The sequence below is a fragment of the Pleurodeles waltl genome, chromosome 10 (assembly GCF_031143425.1).
Source record: "Pleurodeles waltl isolate 20211129_DDA chromosome 10, aPleWal1.hap1.20221129, whole genome shotgun sequence".
NCBI classification, from domain to species: domain Eukaryota; kingdom Metazoa; phylum Chordata; class Amphibia; order Caudata; family Salamandridae; genus Pleurodeles; species Pleurodeles waltl.
In genome coordinates this window covers 239,307,512-239,322,518 of record NC_090449.1, presented here as the reverse complement: position 1 = coordinate 239,322,518, position 15,007 = coordinate 239,307,512, and the positions used below count along the sequence as shown (strand labels likewise).

The window sequence follows — 15,007 nt, the reverse complement described above, 5'->3', positions numbered from 1 at the left end:
AGCCTGCTCTGAGTGGAGGTGCTTCACCCATTCCCCCCCCCCCCCTTGCAGGAACTGTAACACCTAGCAGTGAGCCTCAAAGGCTCAGGCTTCGTGTTAAAATGCCCCAGGGCACTCCAGCTAGTGGAGATGCCCGCCCCCTGGACACAGCCCCCAGTTTTGGCGGCAAGTCCAGGGGAGATCATGATAAACAAGGAGTCACCCACCAGTCAGGACAGCCCCTAGGGTGTCCTGAGCTGAGGTGACTCTGACTTTTAGAAATCCTCCATCTTGCAGATGGAGGATTCCCCCAATAGGATTAGGGATGTGCCCCCTCCCCTCAGGGAGGAGGCACAAAGAGGGTGTAGCCACCCTCAAGGACAGTAGCCATTGGCTACTGCCCTCCCAGACCTAAACACACCCCTAAATTCAGTATTTAGGGGCTCCCCAGAACCTAGGAACTCAGATTCCTGCAACCTAAGACAAAGAAGGACTGCTGAGCTGAAAAACCTGCAGAGAAGACGGAGACACCAACTGCTTTGGCCCCAGCTCTACCGGCCTGTCTCCCCACTTCAAGAGAACTGCTCCAGCGACGCGTTCCACAGGGTCCAGCGACCTCTGAGCCTCCGAGGACTACCCTGCATCTAAAAGGACCAAGAACTCCAGAGGATAGCGGCTCTGTTGCACAAAGATTGCAACTTTGCAACAAAGAAGCAACTTTTGAAAACACGTTTCCTGCTGGAAGCGTGAGACTTTCCACTCTGCACCCGACGCCCCCGGCTCGACTTGTGGCGAACCAACACTACAGGGAGGACTCCCCGGCGACTGCAAGCCTGTGAGTAGCCAGAGTTGACCCCCCCTGAGCCCCCACAGCGATGCCTGCAGAGGGAATCCAGAGGCTCCCCCTGACCGGGACTGCCTGCTTCTAAGAACCAGACGCCTGATAAGGACACTGCACCCGCAGCCCCCAGGACCTGAAGGATCCGACCTCCAGTGCAGGAGCGACCCTCAGGTGGCCCTCTCCCTTGCCCAGGTGGTGGCTACCCCGAGGAGCCCCCTCTTCCCTCCCCCCCTCCCCCTTGCCTGCCTGCATCGCTGAAGAGACCCCTGGGTCTCCCATTGGACTACATTGCAAACCCGACACCTGTTTGCACTCTGCACCCGGCCGCCTCCTGGATAGAGGCCACCAGGTCCCTCCTGGTCCCAGGAAGCACCATTTTCCACTAACTGCGAGCTTTGCGTGTGCGAAGGCTTGTTGGTGGAATCCAGCGATGCAAACCAGACTGCATTCATCCATCCGGTGTGGGACATCTTCTGCACCAACCAGGAACCTGTATCAGGCTTGGGTGCAGTACTGACTTTGGAGAAGTGTGGCTCAATGGTTAGAGCGGCAGACCCTGAAGCAGAGATCTGGCTCAAGACCAGGGTTCAAGTCCCGCTTCGGCAGGTCTTGGGCTCAATTCCCCTTGACCAGATAATTCTCGCCTCAGTGCCTAATCTAATTCATGGGTCCCACTCTGCAACTCTGGGCAATAGCTTGCTTAATCTCCACAACGGCCCCAACAGCGCTTGGATGCCTGGCTTCACCCTCGGGGTGCTCAGGAGTGGGCGCCTCACAGGGAAAAGCCAGGAGGGGTTCCATAGCGGTATGAGTACAGCGCCTTGAGACCCTAACTGGTGAGTAGTGCGCTATACAAGTGCTAATTTACATTTTTACATTTTACTTTGTCTTCTCACCGGTGGTTCTTCTTTTTCACCTTCATCCGGGTTAGCAGGGGCCCCTGTTCTCCCTGGACTCCGCAGTGCTTCTTGGACTTGGGCCCTTTCTTCCACAGGTCTTCAGGTCCAGGAATCCATTGTTGGGGGGGTCTTGCAGTCTCTTCTGGTTCTTGCATAATCTTCGATCGTGACTTCTTGTCTGTTTCAGGAAACTTAGAGTGATTTACTCCTGTTTTCATGGGCTCTGGGTTGGGGTCTATTACTTACCTTTGGTGTTTTCTTACATTCCCAGTGCCCCTCTACACAACCCACTTGCCTATGTGGGAGACCGACATTCACATTCCACTATTTTAGTATATGGTTTGTTACCCCGAACACCCCCCCCACCCCCCCTCCACACACACACACACACACACACACACGTCCCGTTGCAACCTATCGTGATTTTCAATGTTTGCACTGTTTTCTAACTATTTACTTACCTGTTTTTTGTTACTAGAGTATATATTGTGTATAATACTTACTTCCTAAGGGAGTATAGTCTCTAAGGTATTTTTGGCATTGTGTCACTAAAATAAAGTACCTTTTGTATTTTTGGTAACGCAGAGTATTATCTTTCATGTGTGTGAGTACTGTGTGACTACAGTGTTATTGCAAGAGCTTTGCATGTCTCCTAGTTAAGCCTTGGCTGCTCTGCCTACAGCAACCTCTAGACAGCCTGGCTTCTAGACACTGACCACATTTCACTAATAAGGGATAACTGGACCTGGTATAAGCTGTAAGGACCTTTGGTACCCACTAGAAACCAGGCAAGCCTCCTACATCCCTCCTTTGTGTGGGGAATTCCCTCCCAGGCGATTTCACTAACTTAACATTTTTGTTGGCCATCACACTGTCACGCTTCCTCCTGGTACAGCATGTGATGGCCCCTCCTCCAGTTTCCGTTTGCCTTTCATCCCAGCCGTGATCCTTTCTAGACATTCACGCATGGAGCCAGTAACTTTTGCACACACGGCGGCAGTGTCCCTTTCATTCGGCTCACTTATGTCAACTGTTTTACTTTTTCATTTTCAATTTATGTGGCAAGAAAAGTCCAGTTGGGAATTTACAACGCTTGTAGCTCTAACTCGAGCAAACTCGAGACCCATTGCATTGCAAAAGCTTGTGTTTGAGTTTCACTCTTCTTTCGGTCTCACGCACTCACTCAGATTGTTTCTCACACTTTGTGTCTATTTCTCTGCATTTCGCTATTAGCATTTCTCCATCTCTTGTCAACGATTCTTCATTAGTTTATTTGTCCCCCATGATCTTTCTTTCATTCTTTTTCTGTCACACATCCTTTGTCGCCATCCTTCACTTACTTTCTGCCATGTTTTTCCTCATCAAACTCCTGCTTTCACTTACATTGCACATTATTTTTTTCTGTCTCATGCTCGGTTTTCTGCAATCTATAAGTCTGCATCAAGAATTACCATCTTTTATCCCCCAGTCCGTATTTAGATGACTAGATCAATAAAAAAATATAGAAAATTAGTTAAATGCAGTATTATCCACTTTGAAATATGAACTTAAGAGAATACACCAGTCTTGGTTGGCCTCCACCACCTGGGAACATAGAAATAACAGGAGCATGCACTCTACTGCGACTCGTGAGCCGGGGTTGCCGGACACCCAGAGGGATTGATGTGAGTACTCCACGATAAGTCACTGGAATGAGCGCTGTAGGCACAGCATCCTAGGCTGTCACCATGTGGTGAAACTCGTTGCTGGTAGATCAGACCCACGGGTCTGAAATGACCGATCTGCTTTATTTATGGCGCTAGTAACTCCTCCGGTGACTCTACACTGTCTGTCAGTAGCTTTATTCCACATCAGTTTGAAACAAAGGACTGACGTTCCGCCTGTAAGAAGAATGAAGGCTCTTTCATAGGTGGACCTCATCCTAACCTGTCATGTGACTGGCAGCGCCTTCACCGGCATGGTGCACTTGGAGGTTGTTTCTTCTCAGTCGGCCAAATATGACTGAAAACGCCGAGCTTAAACAGTGTAAAATCTGTATTTTTTTTTTTTTTTTATAACCTTAGGAGTGGCCATTGACTGAGCAGCACAAAGACAAACACAAAATATGAGCTTAATTGAAGATTTCATGTATGACCAGCTCCGATTGTTTTCAGATTCTAGGAAAAATACATGTACCAACCACACACCTACATGGTCCTAAAAATCCGTTTACATTTCCGAAGTAAAATATACTCTCTTAATCGGAAGTAGACTTGATAAAAAGGGTTGGAAGAGGAGAATAAAAGGGCAGTTTGTGTGGCTCTTACCCTTTTCACACAAGAATGTTTTGTATTTTGTGTTTAAACAATCCAAGAACTAAAACTAAACCTTACTCGGCAAGCTGGATGGTAATCCTGGATGTAATTTGTTTTAGGATCAAGTAGAAGAAGGTATTCCTCTCAAGATTTGTTTGTCACAGTTTTGCTGCTGGATTCAAAAAATTCAAACGGAGAAAAAAATAGTATTTCTTTCAGCTACTTCAAATCATCCTACTCAAGAAGACAAGTTGTGTGCATTTGTGACGTGGTCAGGTAATTTTTTTTATTTTTTTGTTTGTTCCTTAAATGCTTATTAAAAAAAAAAAAAAAAAAAAACTAAATGCCAAGTAATTCATTATTTTGAGATTTTGTACAGCGCAACACAGCATATTTAGCTGTGTTTGGAAAACTTTAAGGCAAAAGTGAGACAGATTGCAGATTAAAAAAACAAGATAAGAGAAATAAACAAAACAAAAGAAAGACAAATATCCTCAGCAGTTTTCTGAGGAGAAGATTGCGCTTGCAGTATTTATATGGGTTTAGGAGAAAGTTAAACGCAGCATGTACCACCGAGACAGGGCGGCCTGTTTTAGTGGAAGGTGGGCTTTGGACTCTGTTTACAGATCTAAGCGAGCAACCTAGCCCCTGCATTAAAGTGGAATTATTACCTCACATTAGGTGAATGACAGTAGGAACTTAAGTAATGAGCAAAGGGTAAGTAAGATGATTTGTCCAGTGCTGCTAGATGTGGCGGTGGTGGTGGTATGTTGTTGAAGCCTCTGGATTGAAAAGTGGGAAGTGATGCCGTCTTCTCTCTGCATTGCATTTATGAATCTTATTTAAATTAAACATTTAGACATTCTAGTATGTGCCAGAGTTTCAAATTCAAAAATAATAAATAGGAACACAAAATACACTGTGGAGGTAAGCATGCGTCAACAAAGCATCCATGTACACTTGTTTTTTCAGTGTTTTCAGCAAAAACATTCTCTACAACAACCAACTGCACCTTTCTTCATCCTATATAGTTCCACGGTTTGTATTGTTCATAATAATAATAATAATATTTTTTCAACATTCTATTCATCATACAAACTTCCTGGTTTTGATCTCGAAGTGAATAATGCCCCTGACATGAGGTTGTTTCACTGAATTGTAGTTATTAAATCACATAGACCTGTATACCCTGGACAGGTGAGAATTACGTATAACTGTGGTGGTCTTTCAAGCCCCATCATTCGAAACAATGTATCGACCGCAATTTGTTACATTTCCTGCTTTCCATATCCTACAATGTCTATCGGGTTTGATCTTATCATTCCGAATAACAGTAAGGCTCATCATATCTCCAAGCGCACACCTCTTTAGCCAAAAAAATATTTCTTTCCCCTATTGCTTTGTGTGCTTTTTTTTCTTTTTAATTTACTGACTTTTTTATTTTTATTTTTTATTGGGAGAAGAGAAGAGTATTGTTGCAATCATATCCAAGATGGTGTTTAGTATGAGGTTACCTGTATCAATTATGACCCAAGTTCACTTATTCTATAGTTGGACTTTAAAGATGCAGTATGACTGGTCATTCTGATTTAGTGCAACGTAATCTTCTGTCCATTTTCTTTTACACTGCATCTTCAAATAGAAGACTTGTACTTTGTGGAGGCTTTAGTTTTCCTTCAATTGCCTTTCAGTTTTTGACCGAATCTTTAAATGTTTTAAATGTCCCAGCCATGTATATCTGCCCTACGTATGAGAATTTGTCCACTTTGGCATGCATGCCTCTGTCCAGGTGTATCACAGTATTTCAGTACATTCCTGAGAATCGCCTAATCCAGTCAGCTGTGGCCTCTGCCTTGCCTTTCACTCTTCACAGCCCTACTGTTTTAAATGTTCAGTTATTGTTATTCCTAGACTTATACTTTTATTTAGGCCTCCCAGAATTGAAAATCTTTAGCTGACATGTGGATCTGCCTTGTTACCTCCTTATTTGGACGTATTAACCCCCCATCTTGTAAGCTGTTCTATATTACCTTTTGGAACGTATTGTGCCTTTACAGTTTTGTGTGCACTGACATTTTTTATTTGGGTGTTTTTTTTTTTACCAGTTATACATTGGCACATCTTTTTTATGCATCCTGAGGACATTAAATGTAGGTGCAAATTCTAGTGTCCAAAGATGTGCTTTTAACTACTGTGTCGAAATGCTGTACTACTTGATCTATTATTTTGTCCTTTTCTTCAAGTTATGCTTATGTCTTGGCGTTTCAGGTTTGTATTTCCATTAAGGTGTTCCACCAGCAGGTGGTCAATGACGCACACATTGTGAAACATTTACAGTTTTAGTTTAGACTGTTTCTGAAGATGCTAAACTACTTAGGACGTGTTTTTTTCTTTGTTTGGGGGGGTATTTAAAAACTCCTATGCTTAAATCTTGTTTAAGCGTGCACTGTTAAACACTGGGAATATCTAAAAAATGTAATTTACACACCATTTGAAAAATTGTAAAATGCTTACAACCTGAAGTATTATCAACATAATTACATTTGGCACATCTATCCCAACGTAACAAATTACAGTAACTGATGAAATACAAAGTAGTAATCTGTTAAATTACAGTAAGGGTGAAGAGAAGGAAGGAGAAAACCACATGAGTACAGGACAGTACAGTTCACTAATTTGTCAGTGGGCAGTCAGCCTGCTGCAGCACTGGACCAGAGAAACTGCTTTCAGCAAGAAGAGAAGATGCCCCATAAAGCTCTTTCTGACTTCTCTTCTTGTGTCCAGTGCCTCCAGGCCAGATTAGTGCTCTAGGGTTGGTGCCGTGGGTCTTGAACAGACGAATAAGTCAAACCTGAGTTTGTAGATTACTAATCCTCTGGCAAAAGACAAACTTGGTAACTGCCTGTGTGCATAGTGGTGTTTATACAAAAGTGAAAGAATGTTTCTTTTTTTTTCCTAATTAATTTGGCGGAATGCGTCCAATAATACCCTAAATATGGCACTTGTGAGCTGGTTACGATTCTTTAAGAACCACAAAAATTGTAACAGTCGAAAAATGCTTTGAGAAATCCACCCCTCGAACCGAGTGCACTTGATTGGAGCTTTGGCTTGACGGCAAAGTTGTCGGCAAGAAAAATTGCCAGTTCTTTAAAATACAGACCTCATAGGCTTTCTCCCCGCTGAGAGGAGCGCACCACTGCACCTTCCAGCAAGTGCGTCCATTGGGATGCATGCAGGGCTATGATACATCTGAAAACTACAGTCCATCAACAAGCTTCTTTTTTTTCCCATTCTTTATCTCTTTGTGGTCCCATGCACATGAGGGAAACGCCTCGCCTCTGGGTCTCCGCTGTATTATGGATATCTGTCCACAGGCAAGGAGGCCATCGGGCAGCGCACCGACTGCGCCACAAGCAGGTGGCATACAGTGAATCCCCCGAAGGCAGCTGTGGGACCGGCCACAGTGAGAGGCATTCCATTTCTCGAAGCCCTGGAAGGAGTTGAGCACTACCGTGTTGGGACAGGATATCTGGGATGTATTTTTATTGTAAGCTAATGCAGCTAGATGGTTGTATCATCACTTCTGTTCACTGAATAACACAATAGGTGTTTATAGGAACAAGTGGAGCGTATGTACTCTTGCAGTTGCTCCAACCCCCACCCTCTGTAATTTAAGAAGAGTATGATCTTTAGTTTGTACACAATCTTGACATTTGTTTTATCAGGTCTCGTCGCATGCTGTCTACTTGTAAAACTATGGGTATTTGGAAACTAAAATGGCATTTACATTTACTGAATATTTTCTGCAGACTGGGACCTAGAGGTTTGCTTGCTGTATGAATGCAGAAGAAAACAAATTCGAAAACCTGATATTTTAAATTCTTGGATTGATTTAAGAGCAACATATAAGGTAAGCATATCAAAACATAAACATAAACATAATTAAATACTAACGTGTGGTGTTGACCTATGTTGACAGTCTCTCTTAGCAAGTCGTTGGTGCAGATGATGCTTTAAAACCTAGGTCTTGCACCTTATTTATGAAGAGCCTCTGGTGATAAACTGTACTTGAAGTGGCAGACTCAGCATGACTATTAAAAACTTAATTTGAATATGCTTTTATTCCCAAAATTTAGTTTTGCAATGATTTATTTTAGTTGAAAAACTATATTTTGGGGCCCTCTCCACACTCTTATTTAATATTAGCCTGGTGCACCTTATTTTTGCAAAATGATGTAATAACATACCTCTTGAATTCAGTTCAGAGTAAAGGTATCTGAAAGAGTCCTGTGTGCTGATCAACTTTAATTGTTAATCACCAATCTAAACGCATCCATCGCATCTTTGCTCTGAGACATAAATACATTTGTTGCATTTGCAACGTATGTGATTGACTGGTTCGAGGCATGTTTGATTATGATCTCTACGTAACATGGAAGCTTAAATGGTCACATGTATGTCAAACGCAGGAAAATGAATACTCAGCAATGCTTTGAAGATCTTAACTCCTTGATTTTGAGCGCACACTCGCTCAGAACAGATTTGTAAACTACTTGCAAACCATGAACCTTGCTATTGTGCAGTGAAGCTTTAGAGGTAGTGGGGTGCAGTACTTGATTTAGGTAAACTCATCCAAGGTGTAACTCACTCAAACGCTTTGATTTTGACAGATAAACCTGGAACTTTGGGCTAATAACAAGCCTTAAAATAACTGTTCTTGTGAAAGATCTGTACGTCTATGGAGATCTGATTGTGAGGTGTGCAGCAGCAAACATTATAATAATACTTAGAAATTGTTAACCACCTGGGTTCTAAAAGCTCTTTTATTTTCACATAAAAAAACCTCAGCCCCCAGTTCATGGTGTGTTCAGACTTGACAGGTTGGGATACTTTTTTGGAAATGGCCATTTCGGAGTGAATCTAAATTTGTTTAATTTTTTTTTTTTAATCGATGGCTAAGATTTTTTTTTTTTTTTTTTTCTGGTGGTAAGTGACCTGACCCTTGACCATGCTGAAAAGGGCTAGGGTAAACTGAGCTGCCTTTATTCTTGCTGCTCGGACAATTAATTCTGCCAGGCTCAGAAGAAGCCCAAAAGGAAACACAATCCTCTTAAGACCTAGTGGTGCCCACTTCCAGTAAACATTTCACATGCTGTAATAGGTAAACTGTGTAGGGTTGTTTGTGCTCCTGTATAGAGGGGATTTGGTCTGGCAGTTGGGGCTAGACTCTTCCAATTGGCACAGGACTAAGGCTGACTGGCATATGGGTGGTTCCCATCTGATGTGGCATGGTGGGCAAAAAAAAATTTGACTGGCATATGCTCCAGTAATTTCCAGTGGCTAAGATCAGTTCAAGCATTCAACCCATTGCTCTTGTTTTCCAGAGAAGTATCTGCGTTTTTAAAATTGTCTTCGCCCCTAGTAACTGTTATGCAATATAGGAGTGGTCCTTTGGCTTTTCTCAAACTGTGTGGGTACAAGACTAGTTTCTGGGTGAATCTGCTATGGTGCCTCAGGCATTCCATAGCTTACTTTACTGCGGCATAGGTACTGTCGGGTGAGAGTAAGCCTAATGTTCGTATGGCGATACAAGGGCCTTATATGAGGTGAGCTAAATCGGCTCCTGTTAGTGGTTTTGTCTTGACGCAATGGAAATAGCCATTAGCTGGTCAGACAATTACTTAAAAACACTGGCAACAAATATTTCACTAAATGCAAAGTGCAAAATGTCATACTTTCTCAACAAACTATTCTGGAGATGTTAACCAATCCTCTTGCAAAAAGGAATGTTTATAAGCACTCCGGCCCTTTTTATCCTGAAAAGACAAGTGACTGGTCTGCCAGATGGTTACATGGCCTACAAAGGTTTTTTTTTTTTTTTAGAGGCCCACAGGACAAATTCAAATTGAGAAAATGAAACCCCAGAAGCAGATCTCTCAGTAGCGATCAGGGAAACTTACTTCAATCCACTTCAGTCCTGTTGACTTTATTTTGGCCAGTCAGCTTCAAATTCTTAATTTAACAGACTTCTCAGTCACTCAATATTCATTTCATACTAAAAACAACAAAACAGAAGATTCATACTGTACTCACTACCTGTGATCATCTTGCAGGTAGGAATACGTCCTTAGGCACCTTTTACACAAATAACTCCAAACACTGTAAGAAAATGACAATGAGCAACGCCGTGATGCTGGAAAGCCTACATCTGAGAGCGGATAAATGTAAGCTCCACAAAAGTGCACTTGCGCTTTGGTATGAAAAAGCCTACTACCAAATAAATGGAAAACCTCCTGAATTGAATGTGGTGGACTCCAAAGTACGCACGTTTACGTAGACTTAAAAAAATAAAATAAAAAATAACTTCCACAGTAAAAGTCTCGGATTTAGCGAAATATTCTAGATTACTAGAATTAAATTCAAAACACTGTAGTGAAAATCATTAACAATGTGTATGCCGCTTAATGCCAGTTAAGTTAATTTTGAAGCTTCCTCAGGTTGTAAGAACGAGTAGTTTATACCCTTGTTTAGCACGCCCCAAGGATCCCTCCTTATCAAGTCTCTGTTCTCCGTATGCTACACTTGTTTTCCGGCTTGCCTTGCTGAAAGTCAGACCGCTTTGATTGCCATGAAAAGTTTTGTGCTTGGACACGGGCTAGGTTCCCTTTGTGTGGTATAAAAATAGCCTAATATTTTTTTTAAAAAACGATTTAGTCCCAAAGGTGACTTGAATGGAACATAGTGCAGTGTGATGATCATAACAGTGGATCTCTGTAATGAAAGAGCTTTATATTTTAGCTACAGCAGGTAACGTTTCACATTTTATTCAAAAGGACGGTTTTTCTCATTTGGTGTTATATGAAATTAAGAGGATTGGATGATTTGCATATACCCACATGATTGTGAGATGTTAGGAACACCCTTGGATGGGACAAAAACCGTCAATGTCAATGAGGCAGAACATATTAATGGCGGTTACTTCCCTATAGAAGCATATTGGCGTTATTACCATTTGTATTGTTTAGAATTATGGGATAAAGATCCCTCGCTGCCCTTTTAGTGTCAAAGGGTTTTCTTTAAAAGTTGATTTGTATTTTGGTAGCAAAGGACTGGCCCAAAGGCTAGTGGAAGTGTCCTTAAAGGTAGATGGGCTGGAAGCTGCACAAGGCTGTGTGCGGAGGTTCTGAATGGCTGACCTTTAGCGACAGTTGAAAGTTTATAGGATTACAGTGAAGTACTTTTGGAATGTCATACAACAGCTTTCAAGTCTAGTATTAAAGCTTTATATGCTATACTGTTGGCAGAAAGAATCAAGTCTAGAGGCGGTATTGTGACTTGGAGGCGTGTTCTGGGCCTCTATGGAGATTGTACGAGGTTCTTGTTGAAAAAAGAGCAGTGAGAAAAAACTATTGGTCGATTATTAGAATTAACCAATTAGCTGAGTATTAGTGGGTTCATCAGAGTCTTCGCTGTTCAAAAATGGCTATAAGGAGGGATTTTACAGATATTTGGGACCTGATCTCTTTTTGTTGCAGTGATGAATAATTTCATCTGCATAGAGAGGTTGAAATAACACTAAGGTTTTTTATAACTTGGGGATATATCAGCATGCTAAGAAGGAAATTGAGCTAGGAATAGAGGTAGAGGTGGAAAAGGAAGTAAAGTGAAGGACCGCCATCCAAGGAGTTAAACATTTTTTTTTTAAAAATTGGTAACCTTTCTAAACAACTTTGAGAGACTACGTTGTTAACTTAGACTGTCTTTTTGTTACTATGAGTCATTCACTGGGCATGTTTTTCTGTGTTTAGCAATACTATAATCGGAAGCCAAAGGGGCTGAATGGTGCTTTACAGGATCTGGGAATTACATTCTCTGGACGGGAACATTCAGGTATGTAGATTTATAGATTGTTTCTCGCATGTAAATGCCACCACAGCAACACTCCTTTCCACCTACGTGATAAAGCTGCACAGTCCGGTAGCAGTCATTATAAAAACGTAATGACGGAAGCCCCAAACCTAAACCCTCCTTACAGTCTGAGGTGCACCATTTGTATCTTGACTGGTGTTGTCGTACTTTTTTAACTGCTTTCATATCCTTTAACCATATACCATTCCGCAGTCTTTGCTAAACCTACCTCACTGAAACCCATCTCATCCCATAAGCCCAAATTCATTGGCTTCATGGTCAGGGAAATCTTAAAGGAGACTATGCGAAATTTAGTTCACAGTGCTGTGCTAAATAAGTGTCCAAATTGTATATCCAGTATTTGTTTAAAGTTTACTGCATTACCACATGAAAGCGTATTTTTTTTTTTTTTGTAATATCCCTTGCCTGGTTTGTGCACGGCCATGTAATCGTATCACTACTTCTTTTAAAGGTTTGGATGACTCCCGCAATACCGCCCGTCTTGCATGGAGGATGATCTGTGATGGGTGTGTGATGAAAATTACTAAATCATTGGATAAGGTTAGTGGCTGCTTCACTTCTCCATTCCTTACTGCCTCATGTTCAGGAACATGAAAAAGTAGTTGGAGCACAGAACTGGATGCACTTTCGGCATGTTTGCGAGCTCCTACAGTTGTTTTCATATGTACTCTTTACATCTCTAGTCTTAATCACTTCCAAGAATTTTAATGATGGGCGCACACAATTATTGATTTGTTTATGGAATTCCTAGGTACGTCCAAAGATGAATTTTGCTGCACGAGCTGGACATGCAAATCTACTTGATGGTAACAGCAGTCGAAATGACTCAATGGCTGAAGTGTCGGAGAACAAGGCTTCAGTTTGTGCAGAGAACCATCTGAATCTGAGAAAAGATAATGTTCCCAATCCATTTGAAACTGGTGGAGAAATTAAAGTTCTTGAGCCTACCACTACTGTCCAGCAACCAGAAATTGACAAATCTGCTGAAGACCATTCTGCAACCCAAACTTTATTATCGCCCCAAACTCTAATTAATGGACTTTCTGCTTCCTTCATTCGACGTCCGCGCAGTTATCGCTGTAACGGATCAATGAATATGCCAAATAGTATCCAAGTAGGTAATTTTTCCTCCTCCAGTAATGGCAATTCAGCACTCCTTGGGGCAGGGCTCGTGCTGGTTTCCACTACTATTTCTTCTGTTAGCAGTGACTCTGATTCAGATCTAGCATCAAGTTCTGAATGTTTATCTATGTTGGCTGATTGGGAAGATGTAGCAGTAATCGATGAAACTGAGAATGAGCAACATTCGAGCACTTCAATGCTAGAGGAAACCACCTTGTGCCCCGATCCTGTTGAATCAACAGCATTAAAGTCTCCAAATGAAACACATTTTTATAAAATCTTCGGCAGCAATAAGAAAACTAACGCTCAAATGTCTCCCTCCACAACTCAGTCAATTGTGTACAAAAGTCCCAATACTACAATTTATAATGTTGGGGAAGTAAACAAGCAAGCTTCTTCTTCTTTTAAGCTGCCTGGGTTGATGCCAAACCATTCAAACCGATTAGTTGATAGCAAACAACCTTTCTCTTCGCTAAAGCCATGTGGGGCAGTTGTAAGTAATTCAAGGGCAGTTAACCACGCACACATGTATTCTACTTTACAGTCAAAAACAACTCTAAACAGTTCCCAGAAGGTTGCCGGCATTTCTAATGTACAACAGTCAAACTGTTCCACGCTTTTACCTTATTTTCAAAAAAGGAAGTTTCCCAGTACCAATTTTATATCTCCACCCAAGAAACAGCCCTTCACTGTTTATAAAGATACAGTGGAAGCCAATAGGTCCTTGCCGTTAAGCAGGAACCCCTCCCGTACTGTTAACTCAATGGTTTTAAACTCCTCGGTTAACACCAAACAGTCTTCAAGAATTGTGAACAATGGCAAAATAACTCCCCCTTTGTGTAACTGTGGCCGGCGCTCCAAGAGACTAACTGTTTCGAGTATTGGCCCTAACCAAGGCAGGGCCTTCTACAGCTGTCCCATTGGAAAGCGGGTTGAAGGAAAGAAGAAAGGTTGTGGGTATTTTAAATGGGAAGACTCCTTTCTTAAGGAGACATCTGCAAACTCTCCCTGTGTCACTGCAAGCAGTTTTGTATCTCGTGGAACCAGTTTTATTTCTTCAGAAGGTTCAGCTTCTTCCCCAAAACGAAGCTTGGGTCTAAGGCCTTCTATGAGAATGTGAAAGTCAGACAGGTCCTTTTGTAATTCTTCCTTTGCACCAAGAGGAGGGCTGCCGATGTACTTCTGGTAACATATATTTTTAGTAAATCAATGCTGAATAATACTTCACAATGTTGTAAACCTAATACATGAACTATTTAAAATATGAATTACCAGAGGTTCTAACATTTTTTTTAACTATACGATGAATTGTGAATTAATGAAAAACTTTTGTATCATGTCCGTATACTTTCCTACACATGGCATTGTCCAGCCAATTATGAAATGCATGTAGATTTAGTATTTGAAAGGTGCTCTTTTTCACAGGAGAATTTCACATAATCTGACAATGTTCTTAATGTAGTAAGCGCTTTTACGTTACCATGTTTTCTGCAAGTATGAAATAAAATTATAAAACACTGAATTTTGGTTTATCAACTTACTCAGCCTAAGGTTACCAATAATTTGTGCATTAAAAGTTAACGAAAATTTAATTCAAGATTGTATCACCTATTCATATTATTCACAAGGGGGGCAATTCAGCAAACTATTGCAAACATACGTTCTGCATATGTTTGCCTTTGCAAGTGTAAATTCACGTTATGTTCTCGCAAAACGCAGTTGTACACTCACAAAGTGATTGATCTCAGCCACGGTTTTGCTGTAATATTCAGTGTGAGCAAATCGGCTCACATGGGTGAGCATGAGGTTCGAGGTGGCATTGTTTTGCAAATGAGATGACATTCCGAAAACTGCATGATGATGGATAGTCTCATATCTGTGTGAGGCACATTCTCTCTTTGGATATGGTCTGTAGGCTGCATCCAAAGGTGGGAAAACATCCC

The 15,007-nt window shown here is 41.7% G+C and overlaps 1 protein-coding gene across 2 annotated transcripts in view; it reads left to right on the top strand.

Moving 5' to 3' along the window:
- ERI2 (ERI1 exoribonuclease family member 2) overlaps positions 1–14,586 on the top strand; it is a 71,651-nt gene extending 57,065 nt beyond the window's left edge. The window contains exons 6-10 of one of the 2 annotated variants that reach the window (XM_069210279.1): positions 4,133–4,289; positions 7,823–7,923; positions 11,822–11,903; positions 12,394–12,482; positions 12,694–14,586. In XM_069210279.1, the coding sequence (XP_069066380.1) occupies positions 4,133–4,289; positions 7,823–7,923; positions 11,822–11,903; positions 12,394–12,482; positions 12,694–14,184 (1,920 nt within the window). In that variant the 3' untranslated portion in view covers positions 14,185–14,586. The remainder of the gene's footprint in view (positions 1–4,132; positions 4,290–7,822; positions 7,924–11,821; positions 11,904–12,393; positions 12,483–12,693) is intronic. The other variant, XM_069210280.1, reaches the window with a different exon arrangement.
- Positions 14,587–15,007: the final 421 nt, after the last annotated feature.